General features: G+C 34.6%; 2 protein-coding genes across 6 annotated transcripts in view; both read left to right on the top strand.

Moving 5' to 3' along the window:
* Positions 1-22649, top strand: part of LOC118733768 (WW domain-containing adapter protein with coiled-coil homolog) — a 199080-nt gene that overhangs the window by 107367 nt on the left and 69064 nt on the right. The window lies entirely within an intron of this gene.
* Positions 66-19488, top strand: LOC118733770 (proton-coupled amino acid transporter 4). Of its 4 annotated transcripts, none has more exons than XM_036463323.1 (6): positions 66-222; positions 12624-12960; positions 13845-14205; positions 14877-15331; positions 15410-15585; positions 18041-19488. In XM_036463323.1, exons 2-6 carry the CDS (start codon positions 12866-12868, stop codon positions 18283-18285), a joined length of 1332 nt encoding a protein of 443 aa, XP_036319216.1. In that variant the 5' UTR covers positions 66-222; positions 12624-12865; the 3' UTR covers positions 18286-19488. The 4 variants fall into 4 exon arrangements, with proteins under 4 accessions (XP_036319216.1, XP_036319215.1, XP_036319214.1 ...); XM_036463322.1 differs by having other exon boundaries at positions 66-307; XM_036463321.1 differs by having other exon boundaries at positions 66-502.

The raw sequence follows: 22649 nt of genomic DNA, 5'->3' as shown, positions 1-22649 counted from the left end.
GCTAAAAAAAGGGATAGGGGCAATTTTAAATTTATGTGGCCAAAAAAGTAGTGGTAGCTAAATCTAGCCACCAAAGGGTGAAAACGGCAACACTGGTAGCTGCATAGATTGTATATATATGAGTGACCCCGACACTGGCGCGGTTCAGTTCCCGCTGATACTTAAAGGCGCGAGCAGCATTCTAAATTGCAAAAACAAATAAAAAGAAGTTATTTAAAACCGGTTAGTTTATTAAGTTTAATTACAGTCTAATATAAGTGCAGTAATTAAAACGCAGTGATTGAAAAATAATGTTGCGCTAAGAGAAGTAAATGATTTAAAAGTGGTTTTTAAGCCAAGGAGCAAATCTTGCCCTTCAAACGTGTTATACAAAGCGTTTTACGTACTATTTTATTCGAAAACTTCGCTAAAACACGTACTTTTAATAAAGAAATACTAATTTTTTTGTTCTGAAAATAATTAACTTAATTTGATTGGCTACGTGTGCAGCAGAACATGTCTGGTATGCTAATATTTAGTGCAACCTGTTAGATAAATTTTTTTGTTTTTGTTTAACTAACTGAATACGGCAGTTGTGTTGACTTGTGAAACAGGTAAAATAAAAGAAATTATGCATATAACGCAGACTATAAAATAAAGGAAAATTGTGCAAAAAGATTTGTTTCAAAAGTGTGAAATGTGAATAAGTAACTTAATAGAATTTTAAGGTGTACTGAATTCCAGTTATGAATAAAGTGAAAAATTCCTTAAAAATTAAGGCAATTACAAAATAGAAAATATTAAAAAATAAGGACATTCAAAAAGGATATTTTAAAGTGGTGTTAATTGAATTTTATCTTAAAAAGAGTAAAAAAAAATATTTAAAAAATAAAGTGAGACTAGAATGAACAAAACTTAAAAAATAAACTCTTCATGCGCGCATTTCCACCAGTTGTGAACTGTGCAGAAAACTTTAAAATGTTTTGTGCTTACATAAATACCTACATATTGATTTTCTTATGCAATAACGTCACAACTTAAAATTAACAAAAAAAAAAAATTACTACACTGAACCAAAAATTCATCTCTGGATCAAAGAAAAACTTTAACTTACTTTAAGGTCGAAAATTCTTCCGAATGAGTAAAAAATTCTCCCGAATGGGTAATTTTTCTTAGGAATGTGTAAAAACGTTCACGAAAATATGGAACCGTAGATGTAAGGGTGCATTCCAAAACCTCAAAATACAAAGCATCAGCCTGTTTTATTTCTAAACTGCACTAGAAGAAAAAGTCTAACTTGCGCAACCTAGTTTTAAACTAGCATCTAACCTTGGTTGCGCACATTTGGAATTACAATCTACTGAGGTTTAGAAATAAAAGAGACTGATGCTTTGTATTTTGACGTTTGGAATGCAGCCTAATCTATCATTTTGAAGAAATGTTGAGCATGAAAAGAGGATAAAGCTTCTTTAGTGTAATTAAGAGAATTTTTTTTTTGAGTGTAGGTACTTCACAGCGGCACATGTCCTAACCCTTGCCTAATCAATGCCTATTCCTTCCTCAAATATTTGTAAAGCATACATAAAGATTTTGTAAGGGTTAGACAAGGATTAGAGACATGTGCCAATGCGCTGTAGTAAGGGTTTATTTTAGTTTTGAGTTGTGTCGTTATTACAGAGGTCCATCGATATGTATATATCAATATTTAATACTTTTGGATAGCTGCAGCTGGTTGCAGGTTGGATTTTGCGAAAATATGGGCTTAAGATACTTTCCCTTAAAAAGGGGTAGGTAAAGTGTCAAAAAATGTATGTGAGTTTCATGTACATATGTACATAAGTATGCGCGTATGTGCACTTATGTATAGATATGTATATGTACGCAAAAAACTGCCGAGTTCGAAGGAATTTTTTTTGCAGCCTCTTTCAGTATGGTCTCGAATGACGTTTCTTTATATTTGTAGTCGTACTTCCGATTCGCATTTTTAATACACATACTTATTTTTCTTACTTCTTTAATACGAGATCAAAAAACTTCGCCAATTTCCACTCTCCTTCGCTTACTTGCGCCAGTTGTCCACCCTGAGTGCAGGCAGGTCCTTCTGTTCTTGGTAGTTCCATTGCTTTCGTTATCCACCCATGGGTGTTTTGGTAAAAAAAAATAGACGTTTTGAAATCGAGTTCTGCCGCTTGAAGTCGAATCGAATCGGCTCTCACTCGATGACTTTTCGACTTTTATCTACTAAGTAATTGATGGTAACATAATTACAAACCTAGTTTTAAAGTTTCAACGTCCTATTGCATTAGTGTAAACCCACTTTAATTATGTAATGTTCAAACTATAGCAATACTGTATTTAAATAAACGGCCTTCAGCAACTAGCGGTCAAGACTGCATCCAATTTTATAACGACTCTCTCTTTCATATGGGTTCACTGCTCAAGCATTGATTTTTTTAGGATTTTATGCCTAAAAAGGCCGAATGGGATTTTCTGACGAAAAACGGGATTTTTTGCATACCATACCAAGCAATAAAATTTAGTAAGTAATTAATAGATAAGAAACAGCTGCCATACTCTGCGGTAAATTAACGCCGTTCATGCTGTCAATCCTATCAGCGGAACTTTATTCACTTAAAATGAATTTTAATAGCAAATTTTTGAGTTATACAGAAAATGATTTGAAAAAAATTATAGTGCTAGAAATTAGTAAAACGTGTGGGGAAATCGTGATGTTGTGTATTTTGAAAATATTAGAAAAATTTCGAATCAACGATTCGTTTTTTGTATTTTGAGTGCTTCTATTATCAAAGAAAGTAAGCGATGTGCAAACCTTTGTGAGGTAGTCGTTAACAAAAGGGGAGTAAAGGGAGGTTTATTGTATCGAAATTTCCGAGAATTATATAATTCTTTTGTAATATCTTTCCATTATTATAATGCTAAAACCCCTTTCAGAGGCGTCAAGTCTAGATTTCAAGTCTGCTCGTTCGTAGGCGAACGAGGTGAGACGAACGTACTTTTCCCCTCTCTTCTCACCTCCTTCGCCTACGAATCGAGCTGACCTGAAAGCAAGACTTGACGTGTCTGAAAGGGGTCTTACTGCCAACGAATTTGTTCCGTGCTTACTGAGATCAAAACGAAAAAAAAAACAGATGCAAGTCGGCGTAAAACTGTAGGTCCCTCCTCTTTGTATGACAACATCCAGGCGCACGCCACAAAACGGAGGAGGGGCTCGGCCAAACACTAGCAAATGTGTAAGCGCCGATCTGTTAATATTAATATTAGATACATACAGCGTGGGATTTCTGTTATAACTTTAATATGAAACGGGATTTGAGTTTAATTTGGATGGGATTTTATTAATCCAGTTACTGGTAACACTGCACAGTGGTTCGGTTCACAAATCTACCTGGACGAAACTATATAAACAAATAAAATTTGATGGATTTTTACACCACTTCTTATCTAGGAGATTTTTGTGTCCCTGATTATGAATCTGAAGTCAGTTACCAAAAGTTTAAAATGGCGGATCCAATATGGCAGCTGAAAATTTTAAAGAACTAATAGATTTCTATGAAGCTGGGTATCTGGGGGGTTTCTGAGTCGACAAGTTTTGACGTTTTGTTTTGTTATTATTTGATTTTAATTACTTTTTATAAAAACATAGTAGGGCAACTCATCTAAATGCTTCTTAACGATGTAAACGTCGTAGACTTACTTAATTTTGTATGGAAAATCGTCGGAGTATGGGCACAGATGAGCGAGATGTTGAAGAGTCTTGCTGCAGATTGTGGCTAGACGTTCGGCCACCGGGGTGAACGCCACTACTCGGCGACGAAGTCTCTCTCCCACCCCAAATCCAACACCGGAGTTGCGCTCCTTTACGTGGCAACTGTAGTAGAAGTCGCAAGTCTCCACGCTTACATTGCCTTGCCCCGCCCATCGCATTTCTTGGCTTTAGTCTTGCCGAGGACATCAACCAGTCGGGCAGAGCGCCTTCCCCATTAAGTGTCCGGATATTCCAGGTGCATATCCTCAAATCATAGTCCGCTATACGCTGGCCATGGTCGTCGTCAAAGTAAGGAGTTCTCATCCGAGGCATGTTTGAATTTTTCTTTGGGCGTGATATTAACGTGGCACGGCCGAAACCCAGCGCACGCGAACTTTTACGCCTTCCCACTTTAGCTCGCTCCCGAACGGGTTTTTTACCGCTGCCCAGAAGATACGTGGATATCCAGACGTCGTGAGATGCGATTTGAACCGTTCGCACAGGAATCACCTACGTCGACTTTTGCACACGGAACCATCCTCCATAGTTTTTTATACCGGTTTGAAAAATTTAATTCAATTAAATTGATATGATAAATGAAATATTACAATTTTGGGTATCAGACGAAAGGTATTTAGGAATTCTTTGACCTTGAAATATTTTTCAATAGTTTTCTCATCAATTTAACAGTTATGTCTAAACATTTTGAATTAAATAAAATATTACGAGATGGGTTTCAAATGTGCTTTAGTATAATAAAGGCAAAATTAACAACTTATCTCAATTCGAAAATTACACAAAAAAAAACCCTGAGACACGTAAACTTAATTTTTGGTCGCACAATGCGGACCTTTATGTTGTTTTTTCTAGAACAGGATAGGAATAATGTGCCTCTCGCCAGTTCTCATTCATACAATAGATAACAATAATCTGTAACAGGTATACAATTTTGTATACTTTGGCATCATATTGGATCCTAAAATTAATTTTAATCTGAGCATTAACATGGCAGTCAACAAGGCCAATGGTTTAGTTGAATTTGAGAAACGAATTTAGTGACCCTTATCGCACTAGAACCCTGTTTACAACCCAAGTTAGACTGATTCTGGAATACCGTTCGGTGGTATCAAATTTACTTAGACAAGATGGTGAATTCAAAAACAATTCTGACTATCCGTTTTAAGAAATTTCCTTTGGGATTCTAAATATAATTAATCTTCCGCTTTATACGAGTCATTTAAAACTTATTTACCTTTCTGGTTAAAATACTGGCTGGCTCATTTTCTATTAACGTTCCCTCACGTGTAGGTATCAAGACACTTGTGTGCCTTATTTTTGAAAGCATGTCACTCCGTTGCTTATGCCAAGATTTTAACTCTCACACCGGCACCTTTGTTATATCAGATCCAACTCTCAATAACACTTCACTTCATTAGGATAGACATGTCTGATACAGTCAGATAAAAGAGCATTTCTTTATCTTTATTATTATTTTTTTGTTGCCAAATTTCGTATTTATACTTTTATATTGGGAAATATTTACATATAATCTTATCAAAGTAAAATATTAAGTAGTTAGTTTATTAAAGAGCTGAATCATATGCAAAGAAAGATTATTTGATTTAGATAAAAAAGTGAGTTCTCTATCAACATAACTACATGCGTACATAAATAAATAAGTGCATATGTACTTACATATAAATTTGTATGAAAAAGCAAATTAATTTAAGGCTATCTTAAGCATACTTCATTAAAATAAAAACTTTTATTAGACAAGCAGAAATTTTTCAAAAATTATAATCCATCCAATAAAGGGATTTATTAAAACTTTCTAAAGATCATCTGCGTGATGCCTGCTTCGTCGACACATATATGTACATATGTACATACTCTTTTCATGCCTATACAATTGATTTAGGAGGACTTCAATATTTAGCATTTTAAATTCAACCATTGGCCCAGCAATACCTTTTTATATCTATTACATATCTGCAAACGCCCGCTGAGTTATTCGACGGAAGCATTTTTATGTAAAAAGAGAGAGAAAAAGAGCACTAAGGGCCGTTTTCCCCATCTCTGGTTAACACTAATCCCCAGTTAAACATCGTCGTCGACGTGTTAACCAGACATTGAGAAACTAGCCCTAAGCTCAAAGCCTGGTTGACACTAATCCCCGGTTGAACATCGTTATCGACGTTTTCGACTCCATGCATATAATAAGGTGTCGGTAACGTCGATAACGATGTTTAACTGGGGATTAGTGTCAAGCAGGCTTCGAGCAACCGGTCCTTATAACGGGTGATTTTTTAAGAGCTTGATAACTTTTTTTTTTAAAAAAACGCATAAAATTTGCAAAATCTCATCGGTTCTTTATTTGAAACGTTAGATTGGTCCATGACATTTACTTTTTGAAGATAATTTCATTTAAATGTTGACCGCGGCTGCGTCTTAGGTGGTCCATTCGGAAAGTCCAATTTTGGGCAACTTTTTCGAGCATTTCGGCCGGAATAGCCCGAATTTCTTCGGAAATGTTGTCTTCCAAAGCTGGAATAGTTGCTGGCTTATTTCTGTAGACTTTAGACTTGACGTAGCCCCACAAAAAATAGTCTAAAGGCGTCAAATCGCATGATCTTGGTGGCCAACTTACCGGTCCATTTCTTGAGATGAATTGTTCTCCGAAGTTTTCCCTCAAAATGGCCATAGAATCGCGAGCTGTGTGGCATGTAGCGCCATCTTGTTGAAACCACATGTCAACCAAGTTCAGTTCTTCCATTTTTGGCAACAAAAAGTTTGTTAGCATCGAACGATAGCGATCGCCATTCACCGTAACGTTGCGTCCAACAGCATCTTTGAAAAAATACGGTCCAATGATTCCACCAGCGTACAAACCACACCAAACAGTGCATTTTTCGGGATGCATGGGCAGTTCTTGAACGGCTTCTGGTTGCTCTTCACTCCAAATGCGGCAATTTTGCTTATTTACGAAGCCATTCAACCAGAAATGAGCCTCATCGCTGAACAAAATTTGTCGATAAAAAAGCGGATTTTCTGCCAACTTTTCTAGGGCCCATTCACTGAAAATTCGACGTTGTGGCAGATCGTTCGGCTTCAGTTCTTGCACGAGCTGTATTTTATACGGTTTTACACCAAGATCTTTGCGTAAAATCTTCCATGTGGTCGAATAACACAAACCCAATTGCTGCGAACGGCGACGAATCGACATTTCACGGTCTTCAGCAACACTCTCAGAAACAGACGCAATATTCTCTTCTGTACGCACTGTACGCATTCGTGTGGTTGGTTTAATGTCCAATAAAGTAAACTGAGTGCGAAACTTGGTCACAATCGCATTAATTGTTTGCTCACTTGGTCGATTATGTAGACCATAAATCGGACGTAAAGCGCGAAACACATTTCGAACCGAACACTGATTTTGGTAATAAAATTCAATGATTTGCAAGCGTTGCTCGTTAGTAAGTCTATTCATGATGAAATTTCAAAGCATACTGAGCATCTTTCTCTTTGACACCATGTCTGAAATCCCACGTGATCTGTCAAATACTAATGCATGAAAATCCTAACCTCAAAAAAATCACCCGTTAGCTCAGTTATGCATACTAAGGACCGGTTGTTCAATGTCTGGTTATCACTACTTGCCGGTTAAACATCATTATCGACGTTTTCGACATCATGCATATAACATGTGATTGATAAAGCAGTTGTTGTATTTAACCAGAGCTTCTACCTCCGATTAGTGCTAATCAGACATTGAACAACCGGACCTTATAGCTCAGTTATGCATACTTAGCTTCGCATGAGAGTTGTCACATAAGAATCTGTTAAATGGGCTTTGCGTGTAAACGGTATCCCAATGCATAGCACTTAACATGTAGAATTCTGTTGGGTTTTGATTTTTACGTAATTGAAATGTAAATTGAGAAATATTTTAGAAAAATGCGTTTATATTCATTGGAACTGATTAAATAAGAAATTAAAAATGCATGCCAAGTCTTGCATTTCCAATAATAACGATAAATGTGTATGTTGCAGGCAATCATTTAAAATATTTGTGAAACTTATCGTTTTGCGCTAAAATACAACAATGTGTGTAAAATTCGTTGTCATTGTTTCTGTTTTTAATATCATATTCGTGCCTGCCGGTGGAAAAAATAGGTAAATTTGCATTTATTTTTAAGAAAACATATAAATTAAAATATATTTCTTTCCAGAGCGACATACGGACAAGTAAGATGCTAAATTTTTATGATGAATATCGCGGAAAATCTTTTGCATCAAAATTTATCCTCTAATTTGCATTTGAATTATGATATAAACAGGGATGCTTTGAAACGTATTTTTTGAAGACAAATTTTTTATAAATCTTGAGATCGTTGATTTATTTTAGAATTAAAAAAGCTAATAATTAGCTGAGCTAAAATTACGATGTGGCAAAGCTATGCTTAATGTTTTCATCTGGAGAAATGTCAAACATCTGCTTTATAATAAAAAAATAGTAGTAATGAAACTAGCTTCTTTTTTGTATCATGGGATTCCATACTTGTAAATATACGATGCTTCCCACATCCATACACACCTACATACATACATTTTTGTTACTTGTAATCAACATTTGAAAAATAGAGTCATTGGGTAAAAATAGAATTGGTTTAAATCATTTTAATGCATAAATATAATTATATTTACGTTGCCTGGGTACATCGGGGCGATGCAACAATGCAACGTTGATGTATAATTAGTAGTCATAATTCATATTTTAGCGAGTTTTAGTAATTTGTTGTGCTTTGATCTGCTATTTATTTTAGTTATTAAAAGTAACAACAGCCTAGTAGCTCAATCCTGATCTTCCGAAATCTGCCATGCATACTTTACTCTGTGTAAGTCCTATCTTGAACGCGTGAGATGGTGTGAGACAGTGTCCCGTTAAAACCCCCCAACTTGTATTTTGCAATCCGGCCATAGAAAAGGTGATTAAAGGAGCATGATTTTGGCTGTCAATAGTACATACTTCTTTTAGTTATTATACCAGTATAACTTACAAAATTTTACTATTATCATTATACTCGTAGAGATAAAAAAAATATGGACGAAAAATCATTCACAGCGACCATCGAATTCAATCCATACCCTGCAGGAAATGTATCTAACTATAAGCTAACTTTAAATTGATTAGGAAGGAGCTAAAAGTCACTTATTATCTGTATATTTTCTTTAACGAAGCTAACTATATTTCTATGGCGATGGCCGCGAAATAGTCAAGGGTGGTTTTCCTCCGCATTTGATGTAACTAACTTGTAACTAATTATTATTTTTTTTTTGACATGAAATATCAATAGGAAAACCAAAATATTTTTTTTATTTTTTTATTTTTGTTTACTTGTTTTCATATTCTGTTGTAGGTGGTCCCATATTTGAACTCCGTCAGACATAACTTCAAAATGATAATATGAAATTTCGATCTCCCTTTATTTAAATAGAAACGCGTTTAAAGCAAACAATCTCCTCTATTACTCCTGCATTACTAGTCAACTAGTTTCAAGTGAGCTTCTTGTAGCTAACTACAAGTTATATATTTTATAGAAATCCCGCAAAAAATCTAACTACAAGCGGCTTATTTTTTTATCAATTGATAATTTTTTTTCTGCTGGGTACGTATATATTTTTTCACCCAACCTTAAATGTTCGAGTACATACATATCGAGCCCTAACCGCCAAAATAACGTAAGCGAAATTTTTTTCTAAATTTTCTAGGAATATTTCTGCATCAAGAATAAAGTTTTGAAAAAATGTCGCTTACGTTATTTTGGCGGTTAGGGCCCGATATGTATGTCCATTCTTAAATAGCGGAAAAATATGTGTCAATTTTCTTGTTGTCAACTTTATATGCACAGTTTCAATTTGCTCTAAATGATTCTTCAATTCCCAGTACCATGCGTTCATGTGTATAGAACAGCAAGATTTTTATATGAAAAAATTTGTTTGTAAAAAAAAATATAACCAAAATGAGTTTGAATGATTTAAATGTTTTTCATTCATTCATTCACATTCTTCCATTTGAAGGTATGCGGAAAATTTAAAACGAAATGAATTTTCATAAATTACAAACTTCAGAACGCTGAGTGTTTTGTATATGAAGTAGAATATCCAAGTCTACTGTATTCATGCAGAAGTTTAATGTATATATGTATGTTGGCATAAATTTGCACGAGTAATACCTATATACATACATATGTATGTATGTATGTAATGAGCTTATGGCAGTTAAACTGGAGCAATATACAATGTTCGTCATAAAAATTCCTCCGTATAATTTATCACCACTAATTTAACATGTTAATTGAATCAAAAAAATGCGTACTCCAATTAGCGATCATACACGATAATGATTAAAATCTCTTCAGAAAAAAATTCCTTTATAAGTAGGTATAAGTTATTTAATTAAATATTTAAAGCAAATAAATCGGGCACATACAATTCGCTCATTTGCTGGAAGTAATTCATAACTTAAAAATACGAGAAAAATGCATTTCGAGTTTTTATTTTAGTTATTCGCGTTGGGTTTATTTGACTATGTATGTATGTTACCGCAACCGATTTCGTATTCTTTTTTTTTTTGGAAAGGTGGTATGTACCTCAAGGTGGTCCCAATTTCAGTTGTGTTTTTGCTTAAAAATCACTTGTTCATATCGATCCGTTACAGATTAATGGTGTTTGTAATGTTATTATGATAATTATAAGTTATGTACATCTCTACCCATGTATTTCTTCTGGGCAAACAACTCTCATATTATTCCCATATAAATTTTGACACTTATGTAAAAGTCTTTTAACTTTTAAGCATTTCGAGAATCATTTGCTTTTAGAGGAATTCCCTATTTTTAAAAAAACAAACGTAACACTTGGGTACAATGGTAAGCGCGGCAAATTAGCATAGACAAATCGGTAAAGACCAATCTTACAAAGCACTTTGTTTATTTTTCCTTGTCACTAAGTCAAGTGCATTATATAGACAGTTTGCTATATCTTTCCTGTGTCAATCACTTGTCACAAAAGAAAGATAAGAGTGCATATCGTTCAAGTTGATTTATGCATACCTAGTATATTTGTATGGTAATTGCGACATCTGCAGTCGTAAAATAAAAATGGCACAGGGCTGGCAAACTATCGATACTATCAAGACGACTATCGATCGTTTGCGTCTTACGATAGTTCTATCGATGGTCGAGCAGCTATCGTCTATAGACAAAACCGCCATTTCATGTTTGTTCTCTCTTGTTTAGCAATTAATTGGTTTTATACATATCAAACAATTACTCGATTATGCCTGGGACGCACATGTGGTATAGATACTACAAATAACATTATTGTAGTTTTCCGTTGCTACTAGGAATGTCAATCCTGGGATCCTGGCCTTTTTGAGGTTCCAAAAATCCCGGGATTCTTGGCAAATAAATCCCGAAATTTTCGGGTTTGTAACTTGCACTAATGACAATTATACTTTTCTTGACCTTGGCTGCATATATATTTTTTTAAATTTAATAAATAATATTTTTTTTTATAAATGTCTAGCTCATTATAGATATAACACCCTGCGATAGTAAATATTACACACAAAAATCAATATATTCGCGAAAACATGGGCCAAATATAATAAAATTACGTTTTTAGTTTTTCACTCTGAAGTCAGTAATTCCCAATGATTTAAAAAATTCAGTGAAATGTGCTTAGAGAAGTATGGGTATAAAATTAAAGAAGAAATACTGAAGAATTTAAACAGATTGAATTTTTTGGTGCATAAGGACTGGTAAGTAATGAAAATGTCCTTTTAAAATTTGATCCTTGAAATTTAGCAATATTTGTTTTTGAAAAAAAAAAAATATGTTAAGGACTTATATAAACTCGATAACATCCCCGAATTTCATCCTCCTAACTTATTACCTATTTGACCTTGTGAATCCAAAAATTTTAATTATTTTAAATTCTAAAAAAAATTTCCTCGTTCATTTGGTATCCATATTTTTATTCTGCATTGCATTTTTTTAAATAATTTTTGCAATTAATCATATCATTAAAATTGCAAAGTCCTTTAAAATAAATCCTGACGTATGAGGGACAAAATAAAAACGCCACTTTAAATAAAAAAGTCGATTCAAACCAATTTATTTACTATTTATTTTATGGTATAAGAGCTTCTCAAACACTATAGAAGCAATTTTTTCGATTTAAGTTGTTGAAAAGTAATGAATAAATCCCGGGATTGTGATAACGAAATCCCGAAAATCCAGGGATCGTAAAAAGCGAAAAAATGAACATCCCTAGTTGCTACGTAGCAACTACATTGAATTTGAGAGTGACACACATGTGTAGGGATGCAACATCGTTCATAAAAACATCGATCCTGCATCGCTGTTTTTTGAAAACTGACAAACTGACATCTCTAGTGCATTGAGCCGTCATTCCAGTTTTTAAGTTGTACAAAAAAAAAGAAGTGACTATAACCAAAAAATTTAAATGGCTCCAAAAGGTTCCATCGGAAACATAATTCGCTCACTTGCACTAATTTATTTCGAATTTTGAACAATTTTGCTAATAACATATTTTGTTGTGAAACATTATCTGAGAAATTTTAAAATATCTCCAGGCCACAGTTTTTTTGTACTGATTAAAAAGTATAGTAATATATTTTAAGAAATATGTAGGGAAGTTTAGTTATTTCTTATCCACCGTAAAGTACCGGTAAAAACGCTAGATGGAATTTGCGCATTGCATCTTTTAAAACCCCACTCAATTCTAAGCAAAGTCACTCAATCAAAAAACGATACCACAAATGCTTTATTTATTTCTATGTTTTCTTTTTCAGTTGGTTCATGACTGTCTTGACCGTTATTCACTTCAAACACAGTCAAGGGCGTCAAAGATCAGACTAGTCAAAAACAAGCAAAAAGCACAACATTAAACTAAGTACGCATAAGCAGAATTTCGCAGTTAATAGCACAATAAAAATAAATCAAAGATATTAAGTTTGACGAAAATAAGTTGTGAGCAAAAATAAATAAGTTTTGCAAAACCAAAATAAACAGTGAGGCGTAAAAGTAACAGAATATGGGCGTAACATTGGAAGTGAAAAATGGCAAAGACACCAACGAATTGGGTGCAGATGTTGAGGGAACAGGTGTTAGCAAGACTCACCGCACAAGGTATGCACTTTTTCGCAATTTTATTTATTATAATACACATACTATGTATTATACGCAAACATATAGAGACACTTCAGGCACTAGCCATATCAAGTCGAGTATAAAATTTTCCATGGCTTACATATGTACATATGTATGTACATGTGCACGTATGCAAATACACGAATGTATGTATGTATGTGAATAACTGCATAATTTAATTTTTGATATGTTCAATGTCTCGAATTTTTAATATGAATACTTTTTTCCATATATGTATGTATGTATGTACATTAGACTGCATCACACCCCATAAAAAAAGTCGGTACTGAATTTCTATTGGAACTATAAAATCTATTATATTTTAAAACTTTCACCAAAATATTAAGATTTACGTGAGTTAGACCGACTTGAAAATCGGGACGTGAATGAGGTAAGAAATAAAAATTAGTGGGAAAATACCATTCTACTGATACCCGATAAGTCTAAATCAGAATAGTTTTGGCCGACTTATTTAAGTTTTCGTAAATCTATCTTTGAAAAAAGTAAAAAAAAAAACAGCATCAAAAAGCTCATTATTACGATTCCGTTGAAAAAAAGATTTTTAAATATTTTTATGAAGATTTTTTAAGTTTAATCTGTTTCGTCATCTGAGGGCATTTTTTTCAAAAAGTTATTTAAGAAACTATTTTTATTCATAAAAAACTCCATTTTTGGAGGTATTTTCAAATCACGTCCAGCTCACGTAAATCTTAATATTTTTCCGAAATATATTTGTGGACGTCTTGAAATATAATAGATTTTGTAATCCGGGCGGAAAAACCGCAACTTTTTTTGGGTGGTGCAGCCTAATGTACATATATGTATATATTTTTTTGTTGTTATTTATTTATTGTTTTTTGCAGTAACTTAGAAACGGCTACTCATCTCTTCAAAGGTAATGTGGGCGCTGGCCTTTTCGCCATGGGCGATTGCTTCAAGAATGGTGGTCTAGTCGGCGCTACAGTGCTTCTGCCTATTCTGGCGGTTATTTGTGTGCATTGCGAACGCTTATTGATCGATGGCTCGATTCTGGCGGTGGAGAAGGCGCCAGGCGTTGAATTCTTTGATTATCCAGATACAGTGGAAAAAGTGTTTGAATGTGGACCACCACCCATGCGAAAATTGTCTAAACTGATGAGAACAATTGTGGAGACTTTCTTGTGTGTGACACAATTTGGTTTCTGTTCGATATATTTCGTCTTCATTACGGAAAATTTGCATCAGGTTAGTGAAGTGATCAAAAAAATCCAATTTATGCTTATAATAATCGGAAATTTTAGTTAATAATTGCATAACTATATTGGCTAAGTCTTCCATACAAAATAGGCTAATAGCTTAAATTTCTCATGCCTATTAATAATAATAAGACCCACCTATCGACATTTATTTCGACCCGCTGAATCTGAATATGAGTTCCGATAAGCTCCTACAGACACGGTCGCCGTTTCCAATTTATTTTTCGAACCAAAAAATGAACCAAATGGTAAAAGATGGATCAATTTTTATTAAATCGGGAAATTGAGTGGAGTTTATTCCTCTTTATCAAGATTTTTTTTTATATTGCATCCAAAGTCCATAACAATTGTATATTATTAACATTATATTATCTAAAGTTTTAAATTATAATTTGTTTCATAATTTCGTTTTTATTAATGCTAAATCAAAAAATTTGCGCTCAGCTATGTGAGGCAGACTAAAAATGTTATGAACTAAATCTCACAATCTCCAAAGGCTGCTATACCCAATCGATTTTTAATCAAACTTACTTACTTACTTGGGATAAACATAAGTGGCAAACAATATCATTTTGAAATGACGTGCTGTAGTTATGACCGATACTGTATGTCTGTATGTATGTACATAACTTTTATGAACAAATGTTATTTTGCTTCCAGGTTCTTGTTCAAAATGGCATTGACATCAGTGCGACTACTACAATGGCCATCACCCTACTGCCTGCAATGATACCATCTCTGCTCACCAATATCAAATATATTTCACCAGTTTCGATGTTGGCCAATTTTGCGTTACTCTTCGGCCTCTTTGCCACGCTCGGGATAGCGCTGAAAGATCCATTACCCTCACCAAGTGAACGCCATCTAATAACTAGTCCCTCCCAAATGGCATTATTCTTCGGCACTGCGCTATTCTCATACGAAGGAATTGCTCTGATTTTGCCTTTACGCAACAAAATGCGAAATCCAGAAAATTTCACGAGAGTCTTTGGTGTGCTAAATATAACTATGGTAATAGTAACGGCACTCTTCATTTTCACCGGCTCCATTGGATATCTGCGCTGGGGTGAAGAGGTTGAGGGCAGCATTACCTTGAATTTGAATCCAAATGAAATGTATGTTTGAAATAGCGAGTAGGGGAGCGATACGAGTATGCATGAATATTTATTATTTACCTTCTTATTTATTTGCAGATTGTCGCAGGTCGTTAAAATCGTGGCCGCAATGGGCGTATTTTTCGGTTACCCTATACAATTCTTCATTCTAATCAAGATCATCTGGGCTCCTACGAAGCAGTCGTGCGGCGCTGCACAAAAGTATCCAATTACATTTCAAGTATTGCTGCGTTTCTTTATGGTTTTGTGCACATGTGAGTATTAAGTCGAGACATACAATATATTTAGTTTTTATAATCAAAGTCGTAATTTAACCGTTAAAATTAAATTTTTACTTTTTCGATCATTTTGTCGCTACCATGTCAAACTATCGAATGTGGAAATGGGTACCTTTCAGGAGAGCAAAAAAACTGTTGTAAAAAAGGTTGTTGTCATTAGGAAAAAGTATGGGACTCCACACGGTATCGAAAATGCAAAAAGTCTAAGGTTAAATTGACTACACATTTTATTCTAATTTTCGGGGTTCTCATTTTAGCGATTTGAAAATTTTGAAGAGAAAAAGTATTTTATAAAGCATGTTGACATTATCGTAATTTACGTAATGCTGAAATCAAGAAATTTACCCATGTAAAATTTGTCAATAAATGCGAAATTTGCGAAAATTTAACCAATTTCAAAAATTTGCTATCAAAATTTTAAATTGTTTAATCAGATTTTTTAGAAAAGTTTTGTGCATGCATTTTTGTAGCCAATTTAATTCCAGTATGGTAAGGTGCAAGTTCGAAGTTATGCTTTTTCTTCCATATAAAAATACGAGTATTTTAGAACATACATAAGTATTTTATGTGGATGAAAATATGAAACGCCTGCAACCAACAAAAAAAAAACTCAAAAATCAGTGCGAATTTTGAGCTACTTCACACGCTCACATCTTGTACCGAAATTGAATGAGCTATAATTAAAACTTCATATCCAAAAATTTTCTGGCAGGGTTGAAAGGGTTGAAAAACGCATTGGCGAAGTAGCTTTAGTAGCTTGAAGTGTAACCAGAATGCGGAAAAGTTTGTAAATCAATGGAAAAGAATAACAGGAGTATTTGTATAATAAAACCTGTTAAAATTCAGATTTATCAACTTTGATAAAATTATCTTTAAACAAATTATTTCTCAAGCTATATAACCGATCTATCAGTGGCAGGATTTTTGCAATTACGTAGAGCAGATTTGTCATATGGTATTTCATCCAAAAACGTCCTTCGCAGCCGGTAAGCCATTCGTAGACTACTCCAACACTTGTACAACGAAATAGACGACGGCAGTTCATGGCTAGATGGAATGAGTTAACCACCTCCAAACTACTAAAACTATGTGCCAAAACAGCGGAAGCAATTATACTCGCTTTTTGTACGACTATCAAAGAAATATTGCAGAGTTATTACCGGATTGCTTACGGGGCATATGAAGGCTTTATGAACTCCCGCTACAGTAGTAAATGTTATGTTACCGCAGAAGCTTTTCCTCTTTGCTTGCCTTATATTTGTTGTATTATGTTGCTAGACAAACTCTGGAGTGCTTACAGTGCACCCAGTTCCTTTGGCCTTATTGAAATACGTGTTCGCGCCTTACTGAGTAGTGGGAGCTCGCGATACTATCACGGAGCTTTCAAGAACTTATATTTGGAAAAATTAGAGCTATAGTTAAAGGCATCAATTGCTGCATCATTCGACCCAAAAAAGCAGCTGTAAGGATTTGACGATCGTTGTCGTATAGCCATGTTGAGGGAGGCCTCTAATGAAAATTATTAAAATGTTCGTACTTCTTGAATCTTTGGCAGTGCGATTGTTACCATACTGTAAAAGAAGCCTTTTTCTTGACAGGGACCGTAACAGTTACAACTTTTATTAAACAAATCGCTCTATAAAAATTATTGTTTAACTTTAATGCAATTACTCCTTAAATAACAGTTGGTTCTATTTTTTATTTTATACATAAATCCAAAATAACAATTATTTTTGAATTTTATCTAAATAATCTGCAAACAACAGTTACTTCTGATTTTTAAATTATATATCTTAGATAACAATTATTAAAAACTTTTATTTATAGAAGCTATCAATATAAATCAGTCACTAACTTTTATTTTAAAAATCATACTTATACAAGTCATTTGTATAAGTTGTAGAAAACATTGGTACTCCAACACCTTCTCAACTGTGAAAAATGATAATGACTTTTATACGTATGACTTAATAAATAAAAGTCGGTGACTGATTTTTATTCATGACTTTTATAAATAAAAGTCTTCAATATCTGTTATCTAAGACATATAGTATAACAAAAAAATAAAATTTACTGGTATTTACAGATATTTAGATAAAAATCAAAAATAATTGTTATTTTGGATTTATAAAATAAAAGTCAAAAATAATTGTTATTTTTTTTTTAATTTTGCATAGAATTAAGCATATATCCCTAAAGCTCCTTGTATATCGAAGGAAACATTGCAACTTTCTTTCTTAACCGAGCCACTAGAAAATTTGTAATAAGAATTTTTCTTCTTCTGAAGAATTTTCTAATGCATTGGTCCCTCAATACTGTTACTCCGTGTTACCTATCAAATCAATGCCGCGTATTTACATATATACATACATACATATGTACATAATTACAATAAAAAAAAAAAAATGTTTATCTCTTTTCTTCTTTACAGTTGGCGTTGCTGTCGTTGTCCCAAAACTTGGACTCTTCATTTCGCTTATCGGCGCACTCTGCTCCACGTCATTGGCCCTATTAATACCGGTAATTCTCGATTTTGTAATCCGTGCTGGAGTGCCCAAATCCCTGACCACTTGGGTTTACCTGAAAAACATGGCGATTATATTGGTTTCTCTATTAGGTATTGCCACTGGCACTTATCAGAGTATTGTGGAGATAATTAAAGAATTTTATGATTAAATATTTAGTATACGAGCGCTGAGATAGCAGAATACTTGAACATCCATTGATAATAAGTTTGTTTGTATGTAAATACATATATATTCATGTAAGAAATGTTAGCTTTATGTAAGTGCGTATGCAATGAAGTAGATTGATAAGTATACAATATTGTTAAAACATATTTTTTGTAAATATTACATTGTACTCGTAAATGGCTGATAAGAAAAAAAAATTTTTTTTTTGTTGTTTTTGTCTTAATTTTTTGTTTATTCATTGTTCTTATTTTGTATCGAGTCCACTTAATTGTGCTCTTCAAGAATCGCTTTGAGAATTGTGTTCCAATGCCGAGTCACTTGCGTAGGCTGTGAACCAATTGTTTTGTTATGCATCTGTGCTCGTATGGAATAGTAGCTTATGTTAAACGGCCGGCTTTAGTGAAATGCGGCATCGCAGCATATATACGATGGAGAACGACTCACTGACGCCGAGCCGTTGAAGAACTTTGGCAAATAAATGTGGATGAAATAGTTCCGATACTAGCGAGACAATATTCTTATTAAGTCGCATCAAAAAATTCCTTGTCGTTTAAAGAATAAAGGGAATGTGCCACATTATACTAAAGCCAGCTTCGCGACATAAGCTACTATTCCATACGAACACCGACGTACATATATGTATTGTAATATTTTTATTGCTTGAGAATTTTTATTTTCTAAGATTTTTACACTAGATGAAGCTGTGCTAAGATTAACACTGTGTTACTTGTTTTAATTGAAATGATTAACAAATATTTACTTATTTAGAATATATTTAAGTGTTAAGTATTATTGTTGTTGAAATTTTAAGTATTTGTAAGAAATGTGTATTAGGAGCTTAAAAACAAGCACAATTTCAAGGAATTAAGAGATATTTTTTATATTAATCGTAATTATCAGAAATAAAATTTTAAATAAGAGCGAATACTTAACAAGAAATTCCAGCAATATTGTTCTTCTTCTTGTTTGACGCTGCAAGCGATATTGACCATCGCACACTGGGATTTTTGGTGCGCTTTTATGCTTGAAATAAAAAATGTGTATCAATGAATAAAACTTTGCGTCAAAGGCAAAAAAAAATTCTATTTTACGTTAACTATAAATTGGTGTTCCATAGTGTCGGTCGTAACATTTGTACGACTTTAGAATAAAAAAATTTATCGTACAAAAACGGAAATTACTTATAAAGAAATTTTGCCGTGGGTAGCTTTTTTACCGTCCCTTAGTTGAAAAAAATTAGGTGCGCTTGGAACACTGGTGTCGGGGAAAATCGATGAAAATGAGGTCATAACTAATGTGAACAACTATTTCATAGCCCAAAGAAGTACAGGTTAGGTTAAAGTGGTGATCCCAGGCAAGAGACACACTTGGACTGTTAAGAGATGGTCCTATGTGATACCACGAAAAAACTGGACGGAGACCATTAATTTAGTCGGCGAAACGCCGCGAGCCAATTAAAAAATTTCAAATGCGGCTGATTTCCATCCCTGATAGCTCAGTGTTAGTTAAGAAATACGAGCCAAAATGCTTCCATCTTAGCCCCGCGAAGGTTAGGCAGTCTAAAAGAAAGTGTGGAGATGGTTCGACCACATCTTTCCCTTGACAGGAATCAGTTGAGATTCCTAGTCTTACAGCGTGAATACCAATCGCACAATGGCTTGTCACCTTTAAGGGCATGATTGGCGCTGTAAAGAGTATTTTAAAGTGCCCTACAAAAACATTTTGTCCAGCAAAGAAACGTCCTCTTTTCCTTTTTGTGTCACAAAAGGAGCATGGCTTTCTTTTGCCCATTTTATTAGGTATTTAGTTGAGAATGCAACACTCTAAAAAATCTGTTTGAAAATGCGATTATGAATCGAGTATATTTTTGTTTATTTTAAAAATTTTTTGGTAAATTTACACGATGAATATGTATTTCTCTCGTTTACACATTTTCGGGTGTAAAAATCCTTTCTGTTAGCGGCTTTCCACAATTATACACGTGAAATCAAACAGCAGATGTGTATTTTGTAGCTTGTACACACTTTCGTAGTAAATTTACGCACACCACAGCAGCCATATTATACTCTAAAAAGTTCGAAATTTAAACAAGCTATTCGTTGAATAATCGGGCATGTAATTTCGCGAGTAATAAGGTACGAAATCAGTAACCTACCTTTTAGCTAGGAAATCTACACAATTTTCTTTTTTAGTGATTTCATTATCGCGAGAAGTATGCGTGTTAGTCTAGCGCTAGAGCGTGCCGCAGGACAGAGGCGTCCCTAGTTGCTCCTTATCTGGGGATAACGTTTAAAGGGTGCTTTACCAACATCAGGTCATCAGCCACGCGATTTCCCGCGACGCCACTATGACTCGGCACCTAAACTTATTAGGAAGTACTCCGACGTAATTGACATTCCTTTACCGATTACGAGTGCACCATCACACCTTTTAGCAGTGAGTCTTCCGCTGCCTTGATGGCAGTTTTTTTTCACCTAAAAAGCACTGCAGAAGTGCGGAAGCCTGATCATAGTTTTGGTGGAGAGTTTCCGACAGAAGACACCTCCACCAACCCAGTGTACAAGTTTTGATCCGTCCGTGCAGAAGTTTACCGCTCCCTTCTTCGAGTAACCCCTCCCTACCCAGTCTTCTCTTGAGGGAAGGAGCTTCTGGGAGCCATTTCGGAGGCGCTCTAATCCATGTGTTCTGGCGAAGTCAAAGCCCTCCAGAACTGCAGAGAGTTACAACCCGTTTTCCCTGAGCCCTGAGCGCCGTGTTGAATATGACGTTAAGCACCAGTGTAGGTGTGGTTTCTAATGTTCCACTAATTCCGATTTGGGGCGATCGGCTGTAAACGCTCCAGTTAATTTAAAAGTGTAGCCTTCTATAGTGAAGTCCACCAGGCAAGGGCTTCGTGAAACAAGATAGACTTAAATCTGGTTTTAGAGCTAATGAATTTGGCGAGAGACCTGCCTGGGAGCCTCAGACGAGCACCCGCACTTGAGGGAAGAGACACAAGGGATATCTTGTTCTTCCTGGTAAACAAGGCTGGTTCCATATTGCTGGGAATTTCTGTGAGGCCGCCGATGACCGCCTAGCTAGTTACCTGTTCCAGGTAACTTTGATCCAGATCGAAAGTGGTGTCTAAGAAATCTTCTCTTAACCAGAGTCCCACACACATCATCTACATTGGCGATCACCCGGATGCCCACTTTTTCAGTTCCTCTAGAAGGTCGTTTACAACCGCAATTCAGAGCAGGGGAGAGATAACACCATCTTGCGGAGTGCCCTTATTGACCCTGCGCTGAAGTAAGCTGTATATAAGCCTTGGTTTCAACGCCCAAATTAAGAATAGACCTGACTATTGCCACTGGAGTGACATTGTTGAAGGCCTCCTTGATATCGAGGAAGGCCCCTACTACATAATCTCCAGGCGTGAAGGCTTCCCCTAGCCACCTAACTGATGTGTGCAGCGCGGTATCCACCGACCTTCCTGGCAATAAGCATGCTTTCTTATCTATAGGTCTATCAGTCTCTCTAGCGTAATAGGTTTAAGGCAATAGAAATATAAAAAAGAAATATAAAATAGAATAGGTAATAGAAAGGTTTAAGACAATAGCATAGTACATAATATATAGTATATTATATTGCACAACTAGATCTAAAGTGAGCTAACTCAAAAATCAGATTCGGAAATATAATTGCTTGTGGATCGTACAAATTCAAAGCAATTAATACTAATACAGGTATAACAGTAGTTTTTTATATAATCCATACAATATAATATAATAATTTTATATTGTTAATAATCATGAAGAAAAAAACATTTGCATTAATTCGAGGTAAGTCCAATGAATTTATTTATGCAAAAAAATCGTCCTAATTTTTTTGGTGTTGATCGCACTTTAGATCTAGATGTGCGATAAGTAAAATGCAGCAAATTGTCCAATATTGGGTTCAGGGGGATCTTTCCCCCCCCCCCCTTCCATGGAAATGCATTATCGAGTAATAAAGCATTTTGGACAATTATCAATATCTGAGAGATTAGGAAAATCCGCCCTCCCCCTTACTCCATACAATACTATTCTGTGAAAAAGTAATTTTGTCCAGCCAGCTTGTTCCGTCTTTTCTACTGGTTTTATGTTGAATTGTATAGAATTTTGTAGACAGCTACCAACTTCAATTCGTCCAGCACTTCACATAACAAATTAATACCTATCATGATAGTTTTAAGTGTTCTTACGAAAAATAAAACATTTTTCGATTTAATCTTTTAATATTTAAATACTAAATATCTTTTTGCCGAATTATCTTAGGCACAAACTTAAAATTTCCATTGATTTCCTTTTCCACATCACTCATCCGTCA

Source organism: Rhagoletis pomonella, unplaced genomic scaffold, assembly GCF_013731165.1.
Source record: "Rhagoletis pomonella isolate Grant_MI unplaced genomic scaffold, Rhpom_1.0 Rhpom_scaffold_00002, whole genome shotgun sequence".
NCBI classification, from domain to species: Eukaryota; Metazoa; Arthropoda; class Insecta; order Diptera; family Tephritidae; genus Rhagoletis; species Rhagoletis pomonella.
Note: the sequence above shows the minus strand (reverse complement) of the source record. Positions and strands in the feature narration are given on the sequence as shown.